This window comes from Saimiri boliviensis, chromosome 1 (genome assembly GCF_048565385.1).
Source record: "Saimiri boliviensis isolate mSaiBol1 chromosome 1, mSaiBol1.pri, whole genome shotgun sequence".
NCBI lineage: Eukaryota > Metazoa > Chordata > Mammalia > Primates > Cebidae > Saimiri > Saimiri boliviensis.
Window position 1 is genome coordinate 35,958,628 of NC_133449.1, and position 27,978 is coordinate 35,986,605.

Genomic DNA, 27,978 nt, shown 5'->3' on the forward strand with positions numbered 1-27,978 from the left:
TGACACCTGATTGTCATCATGTTGGGCTCACCCAAACTCTTTCTGTAAAGAGTTAGTCTGGTCTCTGAAGATAAGAAAATACTTTTGTGTTTGAGCCTCATATCATTGCCTCAGTATCTCACTACCTTATTATAGACTCTCCTGGAACACCGAGAAGAAAGAGCTGTTTCATACCTGAGCTCCTAGTTCACACACTGATTTCAGAAAAGCTGCCAGGCCCTTGCAGGTTTCTCATTTGCCACTAGTTAATGGCTTCAAGGAATCCTATTTTCTCTATTGCTTCTATGGCTATTAATTCTATGGCAAAGGACATACCTAATGTAACTTGATTACTTTTTTTTTGAGCTGATATAATCATCTTCGTCTGAAGAATTTCTCGAGTCCTTTCTAAACCTGACTTGAATTCCTGTGACAAGTCAACCTTTCTCATTTTGTGTCTATCCATCTACCTTCCAGGTGGCACGACCTCTGAGGTCCCAGGGACAATGAATAGTTACCTCTGTATTATCCTTTGCCTGTGCTCAACCTGTAGCCTTCCTTAATCTTTAATATATCCCCTTAAAAATGAATAGAAGCTAAACTTTAACAATGTTTAATTACCTCCTTCTTTCCTAACTACAGTAGCTTCCTCACTTCTGCCTTTTCCCCATCACCTGACCTTGGCTTCTCCTGTCAGGTCCTACAATGTTATCTGCCATATTTTAATGTTTATATACTCGCATTTGAAAATACATACAGATAACCTCCTCTGCAAGAGTGGAAGGGACCTTTTAACACAGTGCGATGATGACAGTTTGCTGGCAAATCCCACAGGGAAGTGCTAGTGCCTTGTTGGGTGACAAGAAAGAACCATGTTTAACAGTATTGTGTGCTTTTCTTCCGTTATTATTATTATTTATTATTATTATTTTGAGACTGAGTCTCACTCTGTCACCCAGGCTGGAGTGCAATGGCCTGGTCTCAGCTCATTGCAACCTCTGCCTCCCGGGTTCAGGTAATCCTCCTGTCTCAGCCTTCCGAGTAGCTGGAACTACAGGCAGGTGCCACCATACTCGACTAATTTTTGTACTTTTAGTAGAGACAGGGTTTCACTATGTTGGCCAGATTGGTTTTGAATGCCTGACCTCATGTGATCCACCTACCTTGGCCTCCCAAAGTGCTGGGATTACAGGTGTGAGCCACTGCACCTGGCCTTTTTCTTAAGTTTTGTTTTTGTTTGTTTTTTGTTTTGAGACAGAGTCTCACTCTGTCGCCCAGGCTGAAATGCAGTGGCATGATCTCGGCTCACTGCATCGTCCGCCCCCTGGGTTCAAGCGATTCTCCTGCCTCAGCCTCCCAAGTAGCTGGCATTACAGGCATGCACCACCACACCCAACTAATTTTTATATTTTTGATAGAGACAGAGTTTCACCATGTTGGCCAGGCTGGTCTCCAGCTCCAGGTGGTCTCAAGTGATCTGCCCACTTTGGCCTCCCAAAGTGCTGGAATTACAGGGTATGAGCCACCACGCCCAGCCCCTTCAGTTTTTCTAATAGAAAACATAGCATATTTTAAATGATTTTGCCACTTACACTTATTATGGACCCACAGGGTATGAGGGCCTTTGGAGATCATTTACTCTGACTTCCTACACAACGGCAGGAATTATTTCTACAACAACCTGGGGAACCGTTCATTGCAATAACTCTTAAATCCCTCTAGCAAATGCAATGCTCACTCCCATTTTCCACAGTTGAACATCTTCCTCAGCCCCTATAATAATCAGTGATAATTAATGAGCCTCTTCCTCTCCTCAGACAAAGAAATATGATAGAAGAAATGTTTAGTTTTCTGATGCCAACCATGGGGGCATATTCCACTGGTAACTTTGGCTTTTGGGTTCAGGATTAGAGAGAGTGGTTAAACTAAAATATTTATCGTAAGTATAAATTTGCTCCACAAACATGAAATTTCAAAGGTAGCTTTGTTTCCTCTTTCCTTACACTGCCAGCTATTAACTTTGGGTTCATTAGTTAACGATTTTCAGAACCCACTTGGCTGCCACCTTCCTGCAGCCAGACCATCTTGGATCAGAGGGTGGGCCAGCCACTCCCAGTGCACACCCGCCAAGGTATCGATTTTTTTCCCCCATTGAACACAGTCTTTTTGTCAATTAATTAATGTTACTCGCTTTGGTACCCATCTTGTGCATGTTAGGCCACTACGGAGCGGATCACTGCTTCACATCCCATCCATGACAGGGCCATCATTAAGAGAACCTTTTCTGACAACCAATGAAGAGAAACCATCTCCACGCGGTGCATTTTGCATCACTTCGGTTGCTTCTTTAGCTGATTTCTCACAAAGACTATGTACCACATATCTTCTTTATTAATGCATTGACAATCAATGAAAACCCACCACTTTTGTCCATGAACGGCATGAAAGAAAACGGCAATGTCAAATGACATTCAAGATGCGTGATATCTACGGGTAGTGTTATGTCAAGGCGTGTCGTAATCCAGTCTTGGGCATTATTCCAGGGAGAAAGATTCAGCTTTGTTAATTTCCAGTCACCCCCTCCCGTAATACAGCACCTCGGCACAGACAGCAGAGCGACAAAATCCAGGATGAGGACAGTTAAAATTCAACTCCAGCTACAGCCATCCTCTACAGTCCTCCCCAGCTCCCGCGGAATATTTACCAAGACCGTTTAAAGCACTTAATTAATTCATTTCAGCTTCGCTGGAGAGGTCTCAGGGTGCCCGAGACTCCATTACATAATATCTTTTACAAAGTCTATTCCCAGCTCGAGTGGAAGATGGATTCTCATCCAGTGTGCGGAGGTTCCACGCCTTTGCTTCCCTCTCCCGGGGTTCGATCCGGCGGGTACCCTCCCGAGCCTGCAGCCATCGCCCGGCCCCGAGCTTCTGAGGTCCCCGCTACTCTTCGAACTCCAATCTGGCCCGGAAGGTGCTGCCGCTTCGCCCTCCTGGCTCCCAGACCCGCCGCTGAGGCCACGGTGCCAGCGGGCGCCCGGGACGCCGCGACTCTCGCCGCTTGCTGGGTGCGCCCCGAGCCCATCCGCAGCGCGCCCGCGGTGCCGGGGCCAGAGCCGCGACCCGGAGGCAGGGCCGGCTCGGTGCGCCGGGCTCGGGGAGGAGGAGACCCGGAGGAGGAGGCGTGCGAGGGAGGGAGGGAGGGAGGGAGGGAGGAAGGGCCCGGCCGCCCGAGAGGGGGAGGCGGAGGGGGAGGGAGAGGCGGAGGGGGCCGGCCGGGCCGGGGAGGGGGTGGGGGGGCAGCCAATGAGCGGCGCGCGGCGCGGGGGGGAGGTGGGGGACAAGGTCTGGGGGAGGAGGTAGGATGGGGGAGGGCGCAGCCCGAGTGGCGGAGGCTCCAGCCATAAACAAGCGCCCGGAGGAGCGGCGCAGGAGTGAGGCGAGCGGGGCGCGCGGAGCGGACACCGAGGATCCTGTGTGCTGCGCCACCGCGCCCACTCGGCAGCTCGGGAGGCGGGGACCGGCCCGGAGGCTGCGCCGCTGCGGGGCCGGCCGACTCGGAGAAGAGGGAGGAGGCGCCGCCGGCCCGGGCTGGAGCCGAGCGCAGCAGTCGCCGCCGCCGCCGCGCCAGAAGTTTGGGCTGAACCGGAGCTGCCGGGAGGAAACTTTTTTCTTTTTTCCCCCTCCCTCCCGGGAGGAGGAGGAGGAGGGGAAGCCGCCGCTGCCGCCGGCGCCGACGCTCGTGGGCTCGGGGTCGGCGCGGCCCGCAGAAGGGGCGGGGGCCTCGCCCCGCGAGGGGAGGCGCGCCCCGGGGGCCCCGAGAGGGGCGGCGAGGACCGCGGGCTGCCGGTGCGGCGGCGGCGGCGCGTGTGCCCCGTGCAGGGGAGGGCGCCCGCCCCGCTCCCGGCCCGGCTGCAAGGAGGAGGCGGCGGCGGCGCAGGAGGATGTACTTGGTGGCGGGGGGCAGGGGGTTGGCCGGCTGCGGGCACCTCCCGGCCTCGCTGCTGGGGCTGCTGCTGCTGCTGCTGGCGCGCTCCGGCACCCGGGCGCTGGTCTGCCTGCCCTGTGACGAGTCCAAGTGCGAGGAGCCCAGGAACTGCCCGGGGAGCATCGTGCAGGGCGTCTGCGGCTGCTGCTACACGTGCGCCAGCCAGAGGAACGAGAGCTGCGGCGGCACCTTCGGGATTTACGGAACCTGCGACCGGGGGCTGCGCTGTGTCATCCGCCCCCCGCTTAATGGCGACTCCCTCACCGAGTACGAAGCGGGCGTCTGCGAAGGTACGGCCACCCGCTGAGGGCCCCCTCCCACCTGGCCCGCGCCGCCCCCTCGGCGCTGGCTGCGCTGAACAAAGTTTGGCCGAGACTTTCCGGAGGAAAGAGGGCTCCGCGGGAGGAGGGGAGGCCGCCGCCCCCAGGAGAGAGTTCCCCCGGCCCTGCGTTCCCTTTCCCTGCTCCCCCAGACGCTCCGGCAGCCGCGAGCGAGGTTGGGTATGGTGGGTGGGGGCGGGCGGGTGGAGGATTCCCCCCTGTTCCGGCGCCGACGCGCACACGTGTGGCCGTTCCTGCAGGGGCTGGGTGGCCTGGCCTTGCGCCCCGAGGTGGCGGCTCCGCGGGCTTGCGGGGGGCACTGCGGAGGCTGCCGCGCGCGAACCCCTCGGGGAGCGCGGCCCTGCCGCCCTCCCCGTACTGGCGCAGTGTGGCACTGCGAGCTGCACACCGGCCGCGAAAGTCCGTTTCTGTGGGCGGAGGAGACGTGTTTTCAGCTTGCACTCCCCGAGTGACTCTTTTATTATTTTTTCCTTGAGCTCTTCCTTCACCCCCTTCTTCCTCCTCCGCACGTAAATCAATTTCAGCCTCCGAATATGTCAGCCCAGGGGAAGTTACACACCGCGGTTACTCATTTATTTGCCTATTGAAAACGGTCGAAGGCTTTCTCTCCTGAAAGGAAAAGGGGATGGGGGTTGCACCTGGGAGAGAAAAGTTGTTGCTTTTAGTGGCTGCTTTTTAATAGGAGATACGCGCGCGTTTCCTATCGCGTTGCCGGTTCCTCCTTTTTGTTTGTTTGACGGCGGGGATTGTTCTGCTGGCTTCTCCACCGTGCATTGTGCGCCGCGGTGTCGAGATTGACGGAGGGAGACAGAGATGAGATTAGCGGAGTCTTTCTGGTTGGGGAGCCAAGGTTGGTGCGTGTTGGCCTTAACCCTGCCCGCGTGCCTCGGCCTTAAGGGTGCCTGGTCTGGTTTGGGGTCTAGAGCGAGGCCGTGAGTTCTTTTGATGTGGCTAACGGGGGCAGGCTTCGGTGAGCATCAGTTAAAGTGGGATCCCTGCTCCAGCTGACGTGGGGCTGACGATGCTGTTCCGGGGGCATCCTGGCGAGTGAGCAGAGCGCACGCAGCAGCCTCCTTTCTGGGGAGGCGGCGAGGAGAGGGGGGCGCCCTCGGCCCGGCGTGCCTTCCTCACTACACACAGCCAGCACAGTCCAGGGAGCGGTGTATCCTGAAGCATCCTTGTGTGTGTTTGTTTAGTATGCCGGGATACTGAAAAAGGAGGTGACAGCCTCAAGGATAGAAATGGATCTATTAAAAGGCTTTCAGTGCTGCGATTCTCTCTAAATACAGACACACACGTAGGTTTTTTTAATACCTGTATAGATTTAGGGTTTGGGCAGTTCTGGAAAATAGGGGAGGCCTTTCTGGTTTGGAAGCTAGTGGGCAGTGATGAGTGAAGGGAACTCCTCTCAGAGGGGAGGGACTTGCTTTGCTGCACACACACGACATTGGGTTAGAAGAATTCATTGAAGTACAAAAAAGCCTCTCACCTAGTATTGTCCTCTTTTATAACTTCTCTTTATGCCTTACCTCAGGAAAAATGACCATGAGGCTAACTTCTGATACCATTTTATGTATTTTGACTTTGGGAATTCTGAATGACCTAGACTGAAAGATGCATCTTTGAACCCTGCCACTTGGAGTGTATAACTTAATCCAGCCTCTCGTAAATCTGAAAAGAACAAGCAACATGAAACACAGTTGAAATTCAGTGGAAACTGCTGTGCTCCGAGAAGGACGTTTGCAAGTTCTGAAGATTCTAACCCTTGTTTTGTTTCTTCTTAGTCTGTTTCTGGTGAAGGAAGTGCTCAGGGAACATTTACAGTAATCAAGTGTTTTGGCAGGCATATCCCATGTCACAGTATAGAGTATTTTGGCAGTTTGGTGAGCCTTTCATTCCTCTGAAATGATGTGATCCCTCATAGCTTCCTTTTTTCTGGTAACACCCTGTGTACTTGGTATTGGCTTTTAAATGCTTGGAAGGGTTTGTTGACATGATTATATCTCAATTAGTTTCTCTAGAAACACTTTTTATTTTGTAGGCCTGTTTTCAACTACCCATATTGTGCGTCCAGGGCACTTCCTTTAAAAAAAAAAAAAAAAAATTACTGAAAACAGCAGTCAACTTGCATTCTAAGTCTGTGAAACCAAAGTAAGGTTAGTGTTACCTGGCATGGTATAATAGCTGGATTTAGACAGATATTTTCAATCGTGTGTTTAAATTTTCAGTGTTTTCACTTAACGACAAGACTTACAGAAAGCGTGGGATAAGTGATACCCCAACCGCCCCCTCCCCCCATTTTAAAAGTAAGAATTAGAGGAGTCTTTACATGTCAGCAGCTAGCTAGAAGGTACCGATTATCTCTTGTTCTGTGAGTTTACAAGAAATTTCTGAGTGGCCAGTGTTTCCCTCAGTTTCCATTTTTATTCAGAAATTCACGTGGAGAAGCATGGTTATCATTAACTAACATGAATAGGAATTAACATATTTTATTCATGTCAGTCTCTTTTGCTGCAATTTTTGCACTAAAATGACCCCTACTGGTTGTATCTGTTAATGAAAACTTGAAAACTTCTTTAATTGGCTACACTGTAAAAACATATTGCATGGTATAGAAATATTATCATGACTAATCTCCCTGCTTTCGATGACATAATTTAAATACAAATTATATTCTGTTTGCCAACTTGCAGTAATTTTTAGCTGTGTTTACACCCATACTGACTTTGTAGGGGGAAAAAAATCATGTTTTTAACTGCAGTTCACAAAATGAGTTAGATAAATCATGGACAGAAATGGGCCCCTTTCAACTTGTGGCTCACTGTCTTAGGTTTTAAAGGCATGCTGGCCCAGTTGGCTCTTAGTAAAAGTAGGTTGAATAAATGGAAGAAACATCCTATCCATAGAAAGAATGCTGAAGGAAAAATGTAGTTGCTGAATGATACGTGGTGAGTTGTGTCTTGTGCCCCTTGTGAGATGTACACTCGTATTTCTTTTCAGCATCATTTAGATTGTTATTAAATAAATTCTGATTTAATTATTCCTTTTGCGATGGGGGCTGGGGGGTGGTAAGTGCATTTTAAAAATTGAGCATAGAGCCTGATTTCTAAAGTTTTTTTCTACTTTCTCTCAGTCTGAAAAGTGCTTTTTGGGGTAGGGCGGGTGGCTCACTCCTGGAATCCCAGCACTCTGGGAGGCCAAGATGGGCAGATCACCTGAGGTCAGGAGTTTGAGAATAGCCTGGTCATCATGGTGAAACTCTGTCTCTACTAATAATACAAAAAATTAGCCGAGTGTGGTGGCACGTGCCTGTAATCCCAGCTCTCAAGAGGCTGAGGCAGGAGAATCGCTTGAACCTGGGCAGAGGTTGCAGTGAGCCAGGATCGTGTCATTGCACTGCAGCTTGGGCAACAAGAGCAAAACTCCATCTCAAAAACAAACAAAACCAAAGTTTTTTGGGACCTGGGTGCAGGTCTCTTTCCTGTTTCCTTTCATCTACTGAGACCTTCTGTTGCTCTTTGAAGCATCCTGACTGGCCTGTTTTCTTGGCCAGGCTGCCTGACTCCAAGAAAATCACCTAGAAGCCAGAGAAACAAGTTTGGATCCTGAATCCCGGAGAAAGAAGTCTGGATGAGAGATATCTTTGGAGGATCAAAGGCAGAGTTTTGAAAAATTAATGAAGTGAGATTTTCTAGAAAGAAGGTTTTGATTGGACAGTGAGGATTATATTTTGAGCTAAGTGGGTGAGAGCCATTTCTTCTCCCATGTGGAATACCACATTATGCTTCCGTAAGGAATGAGGCAAGGTGGGAGGCCATGACAACCTCTCTGGGCAGTAAAGGGTGACTTGTTTTGACAGTTTATACAGACAGTGATTAGGAACCAAGTGGAGACTACTTGAGTCACTTTGTTCTGAGGACTCTGTTGTGGTGGATTCAGGTGATAGCTATTTCAGATAAGCACCAACTTTTTTCCTGATGACTATTTACTCAGTGGCTTCATCTTTTGGAACTCAGCATGGCATATTTTTCACTACTGCTATCTGAAAGCTACCGCCTTCAGAACAAAATCCTCCTTTTATTTCCTCCAGGAACTTTAACTTTTCCTTTTACCCATTTTTTATTGGGCAGTGAGTAGAAAACTAAGTATATGTAGTAGGGTAATTACAGCAAAGAACAGGATTTTGTTTCCTAAAACTTGCCATGCAAAGTTTCTTTGCTTATCCCTGGAAGACAATCAGTGAAGATGATGGCTACTTGGAAGAAAATGTGGGAGGCATCTGCTCCAGAGAGCAGGCTGCAGGAGGCCAGATAGAGAACCCAAACATTTCGTTCTGCACAAGCCACATGGAAACTGCTCTCACCACTCTACTGTAGGCTTGAAGTTAATAGTCCACGAATTTTAATTTAAGTAAAGGGAGGGTGGCAAAATTAATACTCAGGTTCTATAGTTAGAGAAATTAGGCTCTTGGCTTTGTTTTCGAATAATGGGTTTCACATTTCCTCTCAGAAATCCTTAGGTAGAGAGGAAGCCCTAAGATCCCAGAGGAACAAGCAGAGGGCCCATAAAATTATGTTATCAGGGAATAGGAAGATAAACCAATGAAGTAAACAAGGAAATAATTAGTTCCTTCCAAAAGTAAATACTGGCAAAACATGGAGAGACTAACTATTCACTGCACTTACATAAATGACAGGACTCAGTGACCTTCACTTTGATTGCCAGGCTTATAGAATCTTCACTGTTATTGAGGGGTCCTGTCACATAAAACACTTGGCAAAGGCCAAATGGATTGCATATTATCAGAATGGCAAAAATAGCAAGTCTGGAGATATTTGCTGCCATTAACACATACTGAACACTGACCAGGAAAATCTCTGAAGAAGATGTTGGCAGTAGGGTCGTAAACAGATTAATTTATGAAGAAAACTGTCCAAACAGTCCTTAGTCTATGTGGGCATTACATCCGTTTGTAGGAGACATTTGGTGGCTTGGGACAGGTTTCTGTGTTTTGTGTGGCTTGTTGAAGATGCGATGACCTGGATGAATGAGTGAACAGCTGGGTGAGGCGGAGACGGGCATTATGAAGTTAGGGAATGTATTATAGATAAAACAGATGACCCTGAGGAGGTAATGAGTGGGTGGACTAAAGAATGATGAATGGGAGAAGGAAAAATATTGAATTCATCTTAGGGCAACTATATCATCCTTTGAAGAATAATCCAAAACACATTCCAGACATTAATTGTGAAATTCCTGAAAAATGTGGGTGTGCTTAACATCTCCCAGGCTATGGTGCAAGCAGAGATGATAGTGCTGCTTTTAGCCTGTAAATACAATAGGGTAGGAGGTGGTAAAATGAGTGGAAGGGAAATATCTTTAGCAAAGCGGGTTCCTGTAACACTGTGTTCCGTATGGCACGTTTGGTATCAGGATTTTGGAGACACCCCAGTAAAGCTCATTTAATTATTTGAGGGAGAAACAGTAGACTAGTTAAGCATGCATGAATAACACATTGAAAGCTTTCCTTCTGTAATTCTCCAAAGCTGCATTTTCAAAGATCTGACTTGCCTTTGCATGGAAATCAGTCACTCACTCATTGGCTTTCTGTGCTGTACAAGGCCTTCTGCTGGGATGGGGGAATGCTGGGGAGCCTGGAGACCTCTCAGATATATTCTTTGCTCTGTACATTCTTAATCAAGATAAGAAATAAAGACGGCAAGACTGTAAAAAGTCTACATAATATAAATTCAAGCCAAGAAGAAGTGATTTTGCAAGTCTAAGTATGATTAATCGGCTAGTGAAATTTGTGGATAAAATCAGTAGTAGGAATCAAAACATCTGAAGTGATCTCTTCAGGCTCTGGTGGCAAAGCAGACAAGGGGGATTTGAATTTTGACCTAGGTTTAAAAGTATGAGTAGTAACTCTTTCTTTTGTGCGGGACGTGATCCTACCCATTCTCCTTAGAGCCTGTGCAATTTGTCTCAGAATGTTTCTCAACATCTAAGAATGAAGCTGTATTCTTAATGCCTGAGTAGTTGTGCTTTAAAATGGCAAGTTTCCTTCGGAGAGTGGTTTTCTCTTTGTTTTAGATTGTCCCACTAGGCAGATCAGTGTGGGCAGTAAACCGGGATGTGTCCCTTTATCAGCACCTCTCAGCTTCACCCACCCTGCTGCATGTCCTGGGCAGTAGTAGCCTGGTTACATCATTGAAAACCTCTGCTTAGTCAAGACCTCCTAAGTCAAGATAAGAGTGGTTGAATATACCTATACGTAAGAATACCCTCAGGGTAAATACTAAACTGTGTTTATCTTGGGCCAGCATGAAAAAAAAATTGTTTTTCAAGATCCTGTTTTCCTTTGTTAGTTGCAAAGTAAACAGTTACCAATTCCTTACCACCCTCCTCCAACCCCAGTTAATTCCCTACATGAAAATACCTATCTGTTGGTACAAGAGTGTAAGGTTCAAGAACTTGGGGCCAGGTGTGATGGCTCAAGGCCTGTAATTCCAGCACTTTGAGAGACCAAGGCGGGTGGATCGCCTGAGGTCAGGCGTTCAAGACCAACCTGGCCAACATGGTGAAACCCCATCTCTACTAAAAATACAAAAAAGTAAGCCGGGCGTGGTGGCAGCCCCATGTAATCCCTACTACTCAGGAGGCTGAGGTGGGAGAATTGCTTGAAACCAGAGATGAAGGCTGCAGTGAGCTGAAATTGTGTCACTGTATTCCAGCCTGGGCAACAGAGTGAGACCCCATCTCAAAAAAAAAAAAACAAAAAAACAACTTTGTTTCTGGGGTCAAATCTGCACTCTGCTTCTATGTGTCTCAGTTTTCTCATCTATGTAGTGGGATTAATAATAGGGTTGCTATAAGGACTCAAAGAATTCCTAAGAAGCAGTTAAAAGACTGGCACATAGAACGTGCTTACTAACAACAAGGCTATTAACCAGTAGAAGAAAAACGATTTTATGTGGGCTCAGTCTCTTATTCTACCTAATCCTCATCTACCTGAGTCATTGATCCTAAGTAGTTAAGGAGTGTGGGCTCTTAGAAAGGAAGCAAGTTGTTGTTGAATTCAGTCCCACCCCTTCTAATGACTATTTTTTATGCCTTGTCTAAATAATTTCTACAAAGTTTATAGACTTTGAGTAAGTTTTAGGTCTGAAATTTTTTACATTAATTTGTAGGAATTATAAATGTAACTGTCTGTGAGAAAATAATTAAAAATAATTAAAAATATTTAATTTGGGGAGAAGGTGGAGGACCTAGATGTACTATAATCAGTAATGTGAACTTTGCTTCACATTATCTTCTGGGAGGAAATTTTGCTCCTCGCTCCTGAGTGTTCCCACTGATGACCACCATAGGATTCGGCCTGGCTTGAGCAAAGAAACAGCTTGTTCTGCCACAGCTTGACCCCATGGGGGCTGTGGTTCCACCTGCTGCTGCAGTTGGTATAAACTAGGCAAAACCAGGGGTCACAGAATTATCCATTCCTCTGTTCCTTTTCTAGCTCTACCTGTTTTCCCGCCATCCTTCTGCCTGCAAATATTTACTGAGTATCAGCTGTGGGTCTCATCTCTGTGATATACAGTAGTGACACCACTTGTGTGAGCCACAGTTTTCCTATCTGTTAGTCATGGATACCTCCCAGGTTCGCTGTGAAGGTTAAATGAGGTAAAACTGTACTTCTAAAATTTTAGTGTGCGCACACAAATCACCTGGGTATCAAAAATGCAAGTTCTAATTAAGTTAGCCTAGGGTGATGCCTGTGATTCTGCATTTCTAACAGATTCCTGGGTGATGCCCATGTTGCTGGTGCCAGGACCACACTTTAGCAAGAAGCTAGTATCTATGTGTAAAGCATGTACACGGGGTATGGCATATTAAAAGACCTGATAAATGTCACCTGCTATTATAATCGCTGTTTTTCAGCCAAAATAAGTAAGATACGGGCCCTGCTTTCACACAGGCCATGTTCTGATGGTAAATTGGGAAAACAGACAATTCATTGCAATCCAGTTTGTTAAGCCATGACATACACAGGCACCAAGCATGTCAGGAGCAACTGAGAGGGACTGTAACCCACATCTGACTACCAGGATAGGTTCAGTGGAGGATGCAGCAATAAGAAAGACCTGAGGGTCTCCTCTCCTCCCTCCTTTTTCCCAGTGCTTCTCGTGCAGGATGTTTTAGGAAAAAGAAAATAGGGCTTGGGCCAGACAAACCTACGCTCAAATCTTAACTCTGTTATTTTTTTAACTTGTGAGATCAGCTTGCTTAGCTTCTCTGAGCTTCAGTTTCCTCGTCTGTGAAAATTGAATATTAATAGCTTTCTATTAAGTAAATATTGTAGTGAGGATTGGAGTTTTTTTTTTTTTTTTTTTGGACACGGAGTTTCGCTCTTGTTACCCAGGCTGGAGTGCAATGGCACGATCTCGGCTCACCGAACCTCCGCCTCCTGGGTTCAGGCAATTCTCCTGCCTCAGCCTTCTGAGTAGCTGGGATTACAGGCATGAGCCACCATGCCCAGCTAATTTTTTGTATTTATAGTAGAGACGGAGTTTTACCATGTTGACCAGGATGGTCTTGATCTCTCAACCTCGTGATCCACCCGCCTCGGCCTCTCAAAGTGCTGGGATTACAGGCTTGAGCCACCGCGCCCGGCCTGGAGATTTATATATATGATCACATAGATGTATATACAAGATTATGTGTGTGCATATGTATATTGTGTGTGTGTGCATGCGTGTGCTAGTTTCTGGTACCAAATAGATTTTTAAAAATAAGATTAATTTTAACTTCCATTCTGTTTTCTCTCCTGTCTCATTTTCCTCTTTGTTAGCTTTCTCTGTAAGATTAAAAATTTACTTTTGCAGCAAACCACATTGCCACATACGTACCTCGGCGACAATTCCGCATGGTCTGCACAGGTATCCCAGAACCTAAAGTACAATTAAATATGTGTGTGTGTGTGTGTGTGTGTGTGTGTGTGTGTGTGTATATATATATAAAATTTACTTTGTGGACACACATTTTCTCCATTCTTAACTAAGTCTCTTCAAAGGGGGCTGTAGGGGGTTAGAGGGGGAATTCTGGTGTCAGATGTTTGTCAATGAGAAAAGAACCACGAAGTGCTGAGAACAGGGGCTGTGAGTACAGGGTCTGTGGACCAAGGAAACATGCTGGTTTGAGGCAGTGCAATTACAATTCCCAGCTCCTTTGGCATTTCAGCAGAATGTGAACTCTTGGTTGATTTTGTGGTTTGAGCCCCTATATCCAAAGAGCTATTTCAAATCAATAACTATTCAAAAATGGCCTTTTAATATTAATAGCATATGGTTTTATGACAGTGAATTAAATTTCCTTTTTTTGTTAGAACTTTTTGAGGATTTCCGGACATCCCTGAAGATGTTGCAGACCCCAAGGATATAGCCAGGCAAGGCTGATATATCTCACTGAGGTTACAGAAGGAAGCAGCAGCAAGCCTAGCTGGTTCAAAGACCATTGCTGGCTTGGGAATGAGCAGGAGAGGGTGTGAGGGCCAGAGGCCATATGTGTTGCTTTTCTCTCTCCCAGGTGATACTCCAGCCATCTTTGATGTGGACTAATACTTCAGGTTGGTCATGGATTTGCACTGGCTCTAGGGAGTCTTTGTGCTGTATATAGTGTGGGGTAGGAAGAAGAACACCTAGAATCAAAATACCTATTGTTATTGCCTCTTTAATTCTTAGAGTAAGTATGGTCCCACTTTGGGAGGAAGAACAGAACTATGTACTCTTAACTGTGACTGTTCCTTTGTGCCTGAAAATAAGTATCATTTTTATCCAGTAAATACTGGCTGAGAATTCTTAAGGCAGATGCTTTAAATTGGCTGTTGTGGAACAAGGAGAAAGAACTTGATGAAGAGAAATCCTTGGAATCAGTGGTTTACAACTTTTTTTTTTCTTCTGGATGATCAAGCCTTATTATCACATAGTACAAATTGGATTTTCTTCCAGAAACTCCTTTAGTACTTATCATTATAGCACTTCTATCGTTTATCAAGAGTGCTGGTATTCAGACATGCAACCTACAAACAAAATGAGAAAGATGTCAAATTAACATCCTAATTCAGACTATCCTGAGATAGTCTGAATATTTAAGAAAGAAAACCAAGTGTTAAATATATTGTAGGGTGTTGTCATTTTATATTTCAGCTTCCTGAGAAGAGAATTTGAACAGTTTACTATTTAGAAATTTTAGCAGGCAGCTACCTTGCCTATGGAAAGGTTAATAAAAAAGGAGAGTGGGCAGATGGTAGTCTATAGGCTGTAACTAGAAACTGTGGCTGTCTTATTTATCATTTCAAAACAAAAACCATAAACAAACATCTCAGATTCAAGACAGAAAGGAATTTCTGGCAGGGCAGAATGAAACCTGAGACTGTAGAGTCCCAGTCTACAAGAGGTAACTTATTTAGCTTCTTATCCAAAGGCCACAGTAAAACGTTTCACAGCTGTGATTAAACAAAAGGCATCTTCTGTTGGAGACTTGTGATACTTCTTTTTAAGACCGTGAAAGACCTGCCAAAATAAGGCAAAGCTACCTTGAGGATGTTTGACTTGAACTAGACTTTGTGAAGTAGTTAGTTGGACCACTTCAGGCCTTAAATGATGTGAGGAATGTGGGTTGCATAGGCTTGGACCCCTTTGTGTGTCTGTTTATATGTCTGCAGAGACAGAATATTCCATCATGTTATTAAATACAGATCTTGAAAACCTTTTCTCACTTCCCATAGTTGGGAGCTTTTTTTAAAGTATGGGCTTTTACAGTCTGAGTGATGGAAAGGGATGGATTTTAGACAGTTTTATCTCTGGAAGTCAAAGTAGAAGGATTTTTAAACAGTTGGAGACAGAAAGGGTATGCTGTATGTATGCTTTTCAGAAACCCTGAGTGCCCCTATTTCAGGCAGATTTTAAGAACATTTATTACTACTACCTATCACATAAAAATGAGAGACCAAATAAATTTCCATATTTTAATCAAGAGTGTGACTGTGTTTGTGTATATCTTAGCTTGTTTCAGAAAGGGTTTGAGGCTGCCCAGAAAGGTGAGTATTACCGAATTCTTGTATATGATGACATGATAAAGGAAAAAACAGCCGTGGCTTTGAAGTCCCCCTTCATGCCTTAATAGCTCGTTGACTTAAACTTCTCAGCTTCCCTTGGCCTCACTTAGCCTTAATTTGTTAAAAGGGAATTAAATAGTTACCCACCTGAAGACAGGGGAACTGAGTCCGATGATATCTTAAGGTCCTACTTGTCATAAGATCTATGTTTTTATGACCGAGAAGTGTTAGACAGGAGTCAAATGTTACCTTGTGTTTGCAGAGCCAGGGAAGGAGAAAGTGATAGTGCCTACATGGCTGCCAGATGCTGTGGACGGAAGGACTTAGAGGAAAAGATCAGGAGTTCCTCCATGGTTACGTTTATCAGGCGGCAGTGGAGACAGCAACGCATGGCATTGGGAAGTTAGTGACAGCTTTTAAATGCCTGAAGTCTTTAAGTCGCATTAACTGTGGCCTAGCCTGGATTCAGGGTGGGACTTAAGCCTCTCTCGTGCCTTTGCTGCCTTTTCTTTCTCCCATTTTCTTATGTATTTCATTAATTATTAAAGACTATGAGGTAGGTAGGTGACAGAGACTGCAAAGGGAGAAGCTGGAGCAAAGACAGGCCAAAACTTGCCCAAATTCACATGCTCATTTCTGCGTCTGACACTAGGAGAGAGTTGAGTAATTGCTGTTCTTCCTAATACCGCAGGCAGCAGCCAAATTCTCCACATTCTTTTACCTTTGCTGCTGTTTTCACTTGCCAGGGAGTTTCCTTAAGGAGCAGACTGAATTTAAAGAAACATAGCAATAATGAATGGTGCATGAAAAGCGGTATGGGTTGGTGGGGGGTCACCGGCCAGACGCGGCATGTTTGGTGCCTCACGTTGAGAGGATGAAAGGATGATTCCTGTGGAGGGACATGCTGCACGCTGTGCCAGCTCCTTCACGTCTGTGTGCAGCTGAGCCACTGACCTGGAAGCTCTTTGCTTGTATGTGAGACAGCAGATATTCACTAAATTTGTTTCAAGTACAAACCAACCGCGAAGCTTGGAAAGTTGTCCAGAAACTTCATCCTTCGTTAGCATGTTGTCCGGCAGCAGGGCATTGAGCAAGGTTAGGCAGTATGAACCTGCGACTCTCAAAGTAATGGGCATTATTCTAAAGGATGTGATGCTCAGCATGGCGTCCAGTGTATATTGGCCATCACCTCGCTTGCCTTGTGGTTATTACATTCTTGCCAAGAGCAGCCTTTCAGAATGAGGTGCTAGTTAATTCCCACCGGGCATTTATTCATTAATAAGTCTGGTGAATGTGAAATACTCCATTTGGGAGAATGTGATATGAGAAAACTCAGCGGCTAATTAAGACGTAGCTCTCTTCCATGAGTCTCACTTTCAGTGCAATTACCTAAGCCATCAATTCCTAGCTATGTAAACTTACATAGCTTTTAGTTTCCTGTAATACAGTATTTTACTTTTTTCCCTAGAAGATTTTTTTCACTCCAATCTGTGTGTGACATTGTTAAAAGTTACTAATAACTGTGGTAAACATTTTATATTGTACTATGACTTGTTCTTTCTTCATTTTAAAAAGGTAATATCAAAAGTTAAATCTGTTCCGGATCTTACTGTCTCTTTTCCAGGCTAGGTTTCTGGGATGGGGTGGTGGTTAATTTACTAACCCCTGAACTTTTGCCCAAGATAGGATCTCCTTTACTCTTCTTTAGGTATATAAGTAGGCCTTTCTTTGCTTTTCTTCTGTGTTGGTGGTGCATATTAGCTTAAGAACTTTTTTTTTTGAGATAGAGTTTCGCTCTTGTTACCCAGGCTGGAGTGCAGTGGCGCGATCTCAACTCACCACAACCTCCGCTTCCTGGGTTCAGGCAATTCTCCTGCCTCAGCCTCCTGAGTAGCTGGGATTACAGGCACATGCCACCATGCCCAGCTGATTTTTTGTATTTTTAGTAGAGATGGGGTTTCACCATGTTGACCAGGATGGTCTCGATATCTCGACCTCGTGATTCACCTGCCTCGGCCTCCCAGAGTGCTGGGATTACAGGTGTGAGCCATCGCGCCTGGCCCCAGCTTATGAACTTTTAAACCTCTGGGGCAGTAATGAGAATCTGCACTCTGGAGTCCCAGCACTTCTCTACAAAGCAGCCCATGAGTGCATCTGTGTTTGCTGTAGTGAGGGTCTGTGTTAGAAGATCAGTTAGAGACCCCACTTGCCCACATTTGTGTGCTGTGGTTTGACCCTCCTCTTCTGGTGAATCCCTACCACAACCCTGTGTCTACTGGATCTCAAGTGTCTTGAAAGCCATTGGAAGGATGCTTTCCAGGGCAGTCTTTTCATTCACCTCCATGATGTTCTTCCCAGCAAGAATGGGTGCACACAGCTTTCTAGCTACTGGTCAACCCAGCCATTGACAGAAGGTGGTGCATGAGTCAATTCCTCTGTGAGGATCCCTTCTAGTAACACACTGTCTGCACTAACAGCAAAAGTTCTGTAGCAGTGTTTGCAGGGGGGCTTTTGACCTGCAAACATTTCCACAGAACTTTTTGCCATATAGGAACATATGAAATGTTATGTGTAATATAGGTCAGAAATGTGGCCACATCGGAACATTTGATAAGATGATAAATGTGAGGAAAGTGGTAAGAGATTGTACAAGGATCTGTACAAGGTGGTAGTAGATTTGCTGGCCTAAAAAGATGTACCCAGGATAGTAAACTATTTCTGTAGCATCAGCAGCTGGGCCCCTGAGTGGAAATAGTCTTTGAGAGACTGAAAGCTAATTCCTTCTTTCAATGTGTTGTTAACTTTGTGCCTTTGGATGCAAGATGTGCATGCAACTATATTTTTTTTCAGTTGCTGAAGGCACAACATAGACAAAGAATACCGTGCATTATATTAGGGATGTGCTGGAAACAATGCCCCAGCTTGAAGCAAGTTGACTGTACTATCTACTCTGGAGATCAGCAAGCTGAAAATGACTTACTAATAAAGGTTGCACATTGTTTTACTTATTGCATTTGAAAAAAGTTCTAATTAAGATGCTTTGGGTTTTAAACTGCCTGGTAATTGGGATCTCTATAGGTGGACAAGTAGAGCTAACTTATTTCTTGGTGATTGGGATGGATTTTTTTTTTTTTTTTTTTTTTTTAATTTTTGAGACGGAGTTTCGCTCTTGTTACGCAGGCTGGAGTGCAGTGGCACAATCTCGGCTCACCGCAACCTCCGCCTCCTGGGTTCAGGCAATTCTCTTGCCTCAGCCTCCCGAATAGCTGGGACCATAGGCACGCACCACCATGCCCAGCTAATTTTTGTATTTTTAGTAGAGACAGGGTTTCACCATGTTGACCAGGATGGTCTCGATCTCTTGACCTCGTGATCCACCCGCCTCGGCCTCCCAAAGCGCTGGGATTAACAAGCTTGAGACACCGCCCCCAGCGGATTTTTTTTTTTTTTAATAGTAGGCCATCATTAAACAGTTTTTGACCTTCTGTGGTAACTTTAGATGTGACAGCAGAAAAGAAACAGCAGAAATTTAGAATGAGACATGGAAGACCTCTGTAGGGAAATAAGTAAAATAAAAGAAGCCAGAGGTGTTTTTTGTTGGCAGTAGATGAAATTATTTTCAAACACTACCCTGGGAAAAGGTGAGCCCTCAGCAACCAAGTTTATTGACTATCTATTCAGGAAATTGTATTAGATGCTTTGGAAAGAGAAAGGAAAAAGAAAAGACTTTCTGCCAACTGAAGGCTGGAAAACTTGAGGGAGATAAAGTATTTGCATGCTTCAATAACATAAAGCATGTCCAAAAGAAATACATAATTACAGCTGTGTTTGGCACTGAAAATAATCCAGGTATTATATTTTTTAAATTGTGTGTGCATATGTAAGCAAATGCCCTTGAGTCAGAAATGCTTGGGTGATGATATTTCTTGAGAGAATGGAAAAGGAGAAGATACTAGGAACTAAAAAGAGAGAGAAGGGATGAAGGATGACTATTAGTTAAGAAGGAACAGTAAACTTTTTTTCTTTAGAGGGGACATGTTTCACATGTTTCTTGCATATTTATTCCACCTGTACTTCTAATCTTAGTGTAATAAACATTTAACTTCCCATAGGGCCTTAGTAATCTACATGTTATTACTAAAAGCCCACAGGTAAGGGAAAGTTAGACTGCTAAATTAAAGACTTGACCATATTACTCCTAAAGTTTTAGTTTTCCAACTTTATTTCCAGTTTATCTTGGACAAAGACCCTTTGAGAACTCAGAAAATTAGGAGATGTGGTCAAGACATGCTTCTTAATATCTAGGGAAACCAGAGACTTGAGGGGTAAGGCCGGCAACTGGAAAATGGGCGTGGCGTTGGGTTTCAGGCTCCTCTGTAGTTGTCTTCACGTCGTTCAAAATGTGTTTGCATCCCTCAAGCCCTACCGCTTTATGTTCTTTCCTTTGTGAAGCCTTCCTGCCCTGCCCAGGAAAAAGTAATGCCATCTCCCATCCCCCAGTGCCCATAAATAGCGCTTTCTCCTTCCCCTGTTATAGCACTTTTCACACTGTGTTAGAGTTCACATGTCTGTCTCTCTGCCTCGTTGTGATCTCTTTGAGTGCCAGGATTGTGTGTTATTCTAGCGCTTGGCACACAGGAAGAACTCGATGAGCATTTGTTGACTAAATCTAGACTCAAGGTCATCCAAGATATTATACAAAAACTTTTTCATCGAACTGTTTGGTCTGCATTGTGAAAACTGAAATGAATGGCACTCCCCGGTAAGAGAATCCCAGTGAGAAGCCGGAGCATGGCAGAAGGAAAGTTAAACTGGTTAACTTTGCTCATGCCATCAGTCTTAGAATTTTTGGTAGTGTTTCCATAATGAGTTAGTTTCAGCTGTATTTTTTTCTTTTGGCAAATATTTAAAGATAATTTTTAGGGCCGGGCATGGTGGCTCAAGCCTGTAATCCCAGCACTTTGGGAGACCGAGGCGGGTGGATCACGAGGTCGAGAGATCGAGACCATCCTGGTCAACAAGGTGAAACCCCGTCTCTACTAAAAATACAAAAAATTAGCTGGGCATGGTGGTGTGTGCCTGTAATCCCAGCTACTCAGGAGGCTGAGGCAGGAGAATTGCTTGAACCCAGGAGGCAGAGGTTGCGGTGAGCCAAGATCGCACCATTGCACTCCAGCTTGGATAACAAGAGCGAAACTCCGTCTCCAAAAAAAAAAAAAAAAAAAAAAGATAATTTTTATTTGGATGGACTTTTCTCCTTGTCAGTTTGTCCTAAAGGTGTCATCTTTCATTCACTAACCCCTCATCAGCTTGGAAGAATTTTCCTTGTGGGTGTTGCTGGTTACCTTCTCTTGACTGCCAGGGATCTGATGTACACTGAACAGTTAAGATACTGTGGTCATCAGCTGCTTGTAAACAATAACTGATAAAAGATTATAAATTACTTTATCAACACACTTCAGATGACCATATCATCATGACTTGGTGATAGCAAAGTAGACTTCTGGATTCCCAGCAAATCTAGGATAACGTCTTAATAAACATGTATGTTGATTAATCAGGAGGGTGTTTAGTTAACAAACATCTATCGAATGATGTTTGTGAGTGCCAAGTGCAGTATGATGCAACCTGCTTACTGCTTCAGGTGATCTCCAGATATCCTAAGGAATTTTTAATTGTACAGCTTATTTGGGGAAGGAAATCCTACGCCAACAGCCTGAGGGGTGGAAATGTGTGACTGTGAATAATTAAAATGCCTCACAATGATTCCAGCAGGAATTCCATAGGAATGCACTTTAAGGCATTTAGCAAAGCAAAATCCCATTTGGATTTACTCCAAACCCTATGACTTCAGAGACAGGAATTTTTGATGATTAGTGGCTGGAGCCCCAACTTGTTATTTAGCAATTCCACATTCAGTGTGGAATTGTTTTTCCTATAGCACTAGTTATAAGTTCTTTGTTTATTTGTTTTTCTAAAGGTTTTAAGGAGGTTTACAAATTAAGATGGAATAAGGCATTAGAAACCTAAGGATACATAGCAAATTAAAACCTTGATACCTTTGGTGCTAAGCTTTTCAACTGCTGAAAGTAGAGAGGCTTGGCCAGGATAAAGGGTATAGAGTCAGAGATTCGAACAGAATTATCCTGGGTATAAGCTCAGGTATCTGTGCCATTTTATCACTTTAGTCCATGTGCCCATTTTCTTAGGGCAGGTTTAATTTTCTGCTGCAGCATGTCCCTTCAGCTTTCAGGAGTTTAAGATGTTCATCTTATACTCAATGGAAAATTTTGATAATGTTATTGTGTGGTTGGTGGCTTTCCCAGTAGCCTACTTCAGATACTTTTAATGATCATCAACAGTTGCGGAAGTTTTCGGAAGGGGAAGGAGAGAAGCTGGAACTGATGGCTGAGTAAAATTATAGCTGTAAAGCTCTGGTTGTCCATAATGAACAGTGGCAATGAACAGTGAAGATTTAAGCAAAGTTATTTTTTGAGGTTCCACTGATGGTTTTCCTATTAACTCTTTAAAAATATTTTTATAACTTTTATATAGCTTCATTACTATTGAAAGCCTGAAAATCAATTCCCAGACTTCCTAGGCAGGTATGTTCTCTTGTGAGTGTTGCCTTCTCTAAGACTTTATCAGCAGAAGGAGTATTTGAGTTGATGACAAATGCTGCCAAAATGAGAAGTGTGTGTATTTCTCAAAACTCGTGATCCCACAGTTAAGGGTGTAGGTAAAGGACCCAGAGCTGTTCTTGCTGGCACACTTATCCTCAGACTTTAGTGAAGTACATGAGTGGAGGCAGAGGACTGGGAAACACTCTTGAAGGAGGGAGTGCCCATCAGCCTGTAAGCCAAAGTAAACAGTTCTTGTAACTGAAAAATAGACTTCCTGGAAGGAGAGAACCAGAGAAGTGGGTGTGAAGTGCAACCAGCAAGTACCATTTTCAGTGAGATAGACAGCTGGGTTAACCTGAGTCCTGAAAAGAACCTCTCGGAGATATTTGGGGAAATCAGTTGTTTGAACCAGCCTTTGACTGGCCTATCGTGCCTATAGCTGTATCCAAAGATGGCACTTGGGAAGAACAGGTCACATTTGTGATAGAGAAAGCAGATTGATGGGGCATTTTGGGAGGAAGAAATGAAGCCATCAGTGGCAGAGCCAGTGGACTGGTGGGATGGCAGTGGGAAGGTATCCCTGAGCCTGTATGTATGGAAATGCAGGCATTCTCTGTCAGTCTTTTGTCACAGTGAGAAAACGTCATTACATTGGACAGCTATGCACAAGTGGGAGATTACGTGATGTGTGCACGTACTTGTGCATGCACATCCATGTGTACAACATGCACACGTGCAAAAAAGGTTGCTCACAGGGTCATGTGCATTGCTAAAGGTTGCTCCTGATAGTCTATTATGTCCCTTCTTCTGTGACAGGTGTGTGTTTTTCTAACTGATGCTGTTAGGTTCTGTTAATTCCAACAGCAAAAAAAAAACAACAAAACAAACAAACAAAAAAAACCTACCTCTGGCCATCATTTGTTAATATACATAGATTAAATACTTGGTAGTTTGTCTGCTAAGTGGCTTACATAAAGCTGTGGGTGTCTTTTCCCGTGTCATCTCTTCTGCAGTTCCTAAGGTACTTAATAGGTTTGTAGTAGCTGATGTCTTACCCATGCTATGTGTCAAGAAAGGTAGACTATCAAAAAGGATTGATGCAGACATTCCTTAGAACTTTTCACGCCCAGAGATTTTTGGAGCTTAGTTGTATGAGGGAAGGGGCCTTGCCTTATAAAAGGAGACCCAAGCCCCTTATTAAAGGGGTCGCTCAAAAAAGGTATGATCTAAATTCCCTCTTTGTAGTTTTATTTCTTGAATGTATTTCCTATCATTAGCTATGTGTGCTGGGGCCAAATATTGGGTCCACCGCCATCTTTTAAAGAATATGCTATAAAGGGAACATAACTTTACTAGACAGTTTGGGAAATAGAAGAAAAACCTATCCAAAATGCTCTTGTTCCAAACGCAAAAAGTGGTTCCATATTTTTATACATATCCCTCTCTAGCCTTACTCTATAGACATTCTTTTTTCCCCGCACAGCTGGTATCATCCAGCTAACATTATATCAAGTGCATTGTCCGTGTTTCTACCTTGTCTTGATTATTATAATTTGTCAAGTAATTGGATTGTACTGACTGCAGTGTTACTCATTTTCTTTCCCCTGGCCTTTCCATACTGCTTAAAAAGCAAGCAAGAAAAAAAAAATGTATTTAAGAGAAAATTCTATGTAGTCAGAATGGAATTTATTTTCCGGAGTGCCTGGGCGTGTTCCAAACAGGTAACTGTGATTGTGTCATCTCTTCTTACTAAGCATCTACTCACTACCTGGGCATCTGATCCCTAGGCTCATGGCATGAGGGGTGTGGCTCTTGGATGTTTTTGTTTTATGAACTTAGTATCAGCAGAACTGTATCGACTCTGTAAGAGTGTGGAAGCTTTGTAAAGTTAACTAACGATTTGTAGGTTTTGTGCAAATAGCCAGCTTTCTAGGTAGAGACATTTTAATTCTGTTGCTTTTTTTTGTGACATATTATTGGATTGCAAATGTTTACTTAGTATGAAAAATGGATATAATTAACTAAGTTCTAAATAGGGACTAGATATTAACTTCAAAATGAATTCACAGCTTTTATGCTTTGCATATGCCATAATGCTGTTGTTACCAAAGATTTAAAGCAGTTTTCCCCTTATACTGTCTTATAAATTAAAACCAGAGCCCTAGACGTTATCCAGCAAGGCAGCTATAAAATTTGAAAAAATCTTCGGATCATTGTCAGGATTAAGTTTGTTGAAATTCTATCTGGAAAGTAGACTTTTTCTTGTAGTAGTATTATTATTGACTCATACAGTGCAGCTCATACTGGTTTCATATTCAGAAGGTATATAGCATTCATTGTGATCTTTCAGATTAATTTCTGCAGTCTTTATTTAAAAAATACAGATCCTCAAAACAAATTGTATAAACAGTATACAAAATCAAATCACCAGGCTTCAAATATTTATTATGTGAATGTTAAGTGCTCTTTGAATTAGCAAAAGGAAGACAGACATTTCAATTACCTCTTTAATATTAAATTTTTGTTTCTGAATTATAAATCTTTGAAAATATAATTAGTGTAAGATATATACCAATCAGCATAGTCCAGAAAACGCTGAACCTGGCTGCTTGTTAGCTGGAAAGAGTACCTATTTAGACTTTCTAAACCACAGTGTGTGGCTAAGTGGTGAATATGCACTATTACACTTCCAAAAATACTTTTTGGACCAACATATTGACTTAAGGGAGCATACTTTGTACTGAAAAAGTGAAATCAAATCAAATTTAACAGTTTAACCCTGTGTATTTGTAGAATTTTAGTTAGGTCATAGGAAAATGACATTTGCTAAAGTCAGCAAGCATGTAAAATAAACATTTTGAAGTTTGTTATTTATGTTCTACAATAATAAATATTTGACATCTACCATAACCACCACTACCAAAATGTGTATGCTGAAATTGTATCTCTAGGATGAATAAAGAGGTGGAAAGCTGACACCCATTAGAAAAAAGGTTTATAAAGAGAGAGAGGGCCTGTAGCACCTATTTGTAACCAATTTCTAAAACTTCAAGGCATAAACCCAATTAATAGATTGTCTCCAGTTTTATATAGTTCCTCTTTAATCAGTTGATCTTTATTATCAACCAAAGCTTCAAGTGTCTTTTTTTTTTTATTTTTTTGCCAAAGGCTTGTTACCAATGTGATTATCAGTGTTTAAATTCATTTATAATGAAATGGATTTGTGTCTTCCTTGCTCTACAGTAGACACTGAAGCCTCCATGACCTGTGTAAACTTCAGGTTGAGACGAATGTTTAAACAGTAGGTGAGTGTTCCTACAGTGTCTCTGGACTGCATTTCCTTGCTTACAGAGCCCTGGAGCTGAGCCAACCCACATGAGCAGGAGGAGGAGAGGCTCAGTTTTGAGAGCCCTGGGTTTATTTCTGGCTATGGGGATAGGATATGAGAATGCGGGAGAAGGTGTAAATATAGTTTGAGGGAGGTCATAGACTTGGAGGTTCTTGCCAGGGGTAAATGCTGGATGGATTTGTTTATGGTTGGATTTGATTATAGCTGCTTCACACTTTTACCTCTGGAGTTGGTGCTTCCAAGGGGTAATGCTCATTGTCTGGATCTCTTCTAGCGGGTATCTCAGAATTCTTTGCTGCACCAACCACAGCAGTTCTCTTCCATTTCTTTTGGTATTTGTATTCAAATGCCTAACTTCCTGACCTGCTGTGAGGATTGTACACCAAACTTCTTGGGAAAAGATGAGTATGTAAATACTGCAAGCTTTATAGCATTTGGGGATGGAGTTGTGGGATTTGGGAGTTTGTGACCCCATCTATCTGTGTATCGCTCTCTTTAATGTAGAGAGACAGACAGAGCAGCAGTTCCTGAACCCTGTCTTTTGTCTCTCCATGGGTTGGTCACTGATTTCCTCTGTGCTGGGTCTGAATCCCTTTCCCTTGCCTCTGCCCATGTGGGTTCAGGAAGGCCCACATCCAACAGCTGCCCTTGGTCAACCCCCAGCCCTGCGCACAAGTGTTCTCTGCTGTTTGGAATCAGGGGCACTGTCCAGCCAGCTGATGACAGCTCATTGGTGGCACTGGTCTCATTCCAGCACTGGCTCTGTCCTCTTGGTCCTGTTGCTTCCTCCTTGGAGGATTAGTCACCCCAGTCTTGGGGTATAAACCCACCTATATGACTAGCACATGTTACATCCACTTGCCAAGGAGTGTTAGGGATACAGTGTCAAGAAAACCTGCCCAGTGGAAACGACTTCCTCTGGAGAAATTTAAATGATAAATTCCATAGGGAGAAACCATATTTTATTAATGAGAGACAAAATTGTGCACTAGTGGGAGTTTAGACTTGGAAGCCAGTGCATAGTGTGTTACCCTGGCCAAAGCTCCCCAACCTCTGTTCATGGTTTCCACCTGTAAAATGGGAATAACAGTAGTATCCATTTATTTTGGGTGGTTATGAGGAATACTTCATTCATTCATGTAAAACTCTTTTTTTTTTTTTTGAGACGGAGTTTCGCTCTTGTTACCCAGGCTGGAGTGCAATGGCGCGATCTCGGCTCACCGCAACCTCCGCCTCCTGGGCTCAGGCAATTCTCCTGCCTCAGCCTCCTAAGTAGCTGGGATTACAGGCACGCGCCACCATGCCCAGCTAGTTTTTTGTATTCTTTTTTTTGAGATGGAGTTTCGCTCTTGTTACCCAGGCTGGAGTGCAATGGCGCGATCTCGGCTCACCGCAACCTCCGCCTCCTGGGCTCAGACAATTCTCCTGCCTCAGCCTCCTGAGTAGCTGGGATTACAGGCACACGCCACCACGCCCAGCTAGTTTTTTTGTATTTTTAGTAGAGACGGGGTTTCACCATGTTGACCAGGATGGTCTCGATCTCTCGATCTCGTGATCCACCCGCCTCGGCCTCCCAAAGTGCTGGGATTACAGGCTTGAGCCACCGCGCCCGGCTGTAAAACTCTTTAAATAGTGGCTTGTATACAGGAAGCACACAGTAAATATACATTACCATTGTATCTTTGTACCTCAACATCTAACACTGTGGTTTATACATAGCGCATACGCTTTAATGCTTTGTTGAGTAAGTGTAATACTCAGAAGGTGGGAAAGTGATTTCCTCCTCTCTTACCATAAACTAAGAGTAATATTTGGTTGCAATAAGGCATTATAGGCATGAAGACATTTACTCCCTCGCTGCTGCCAGAGGAGAAGAATCTTCAAAATTCTATGTTGATAATTGGGTGCCTGTGATTTGTTAATCATACCTAACAAACTCAGTCTATCAGGTGTTGCACTAATATTTACTGGCTCCGGAGGTGAAAGGGCAAAGCCATCAGGTGATTTGTTTCCAAAAAGCATTGATACTGGGATATTTCAGGCTCCAAAATGTGCGGTGGCCATTATTAACGAGACTTTGCCCTTTCTATAGTTAGGGGCTTACTCTGCATTCTAACTTAGTTTGCTTTTAAGGCAATAGATGGTGGAGGGTAGATAGATGCTCTGTAATTGGGTAGCCTACTGGGCTTTTACATAGTCTACTCAGTGTCTGGCACGGCACGGTGTAAGTTAGCAGGTGTTCAGTAAATGTATTTTAAATCACTGTGTAATTGATGGGATATTTTTCTTCACGTTTCAGCACATTGATAGGTGCTTGTGAGGAAGTTTTGTTCATGATTTTCCACCTAAGCAGGCGCCACCTAACGTGTTTCTCTCTAGCTGTGGGGTATTGAATTTGAGGCTGCTCTTGGCATTACTGCTCATCTCTAAGAGGAACAAATGATCCCCCAAATGGTCCAGATGCAACAGTAGGGGAAGGACTGCCACCACTCATTTTAAGGTGCCTGGGCCATACTCTGGATGAAGCTCACAGTGCTAACAGGAGGCGGTAAGCCTTTTTTTTTTTTTTTTAAGTTAAAAAAGTTA

General features: G+C 44.0%; 1 protein-coding gene and 1 long non-coding RNA gene across 4 annotated transcripts in view; both read left to right on the forward strand.

The window, feature by feature from the left end:
* The first annotated feature begins 3,408 nt into the window (after positions 1-3,408).
* The window catches only part of CRIM1 (cysteine rich transmembrane BMP regulator 1), a 194,160-nt gene continuing 169,590 nt past the window's right edge, over positions 3,409-27,978 (forward strand). For 2 of the 3 annotated variants that reach the window (XM_039477770.2, XM_039477775.2), the window contains exon 1: positions 3,908-4,256. In XM_039477770.2, the coding sequence (XP_039333704.1) occupies positions 3,923-4,256 (334 nt within the window). In that variant the 5' untranslated portion in view covers positions 3,908-3,922. Of the gene's footprint in view, positions 4,257-27,978 lie in introns of all 3 variants that reach the window. The other variant, XM_039477760.2, reaches the window with a different exon arrangement.
* LOC141583970 (uncharacterized) overlaps positions 4,536-27,978 on the forward strand; it is a 40,859-nt gene continuing 17,416 nt past the window's right edge. The window contains exon 1 of the long non-coding RNA XR_012516804.1: positions 4,536-27,940. This is a non-coding gene — a long non-coding RNA (uncharacterized LOC141583970). The remainder of the gene's footprint in view (positions 27,941-27,978) is intronic.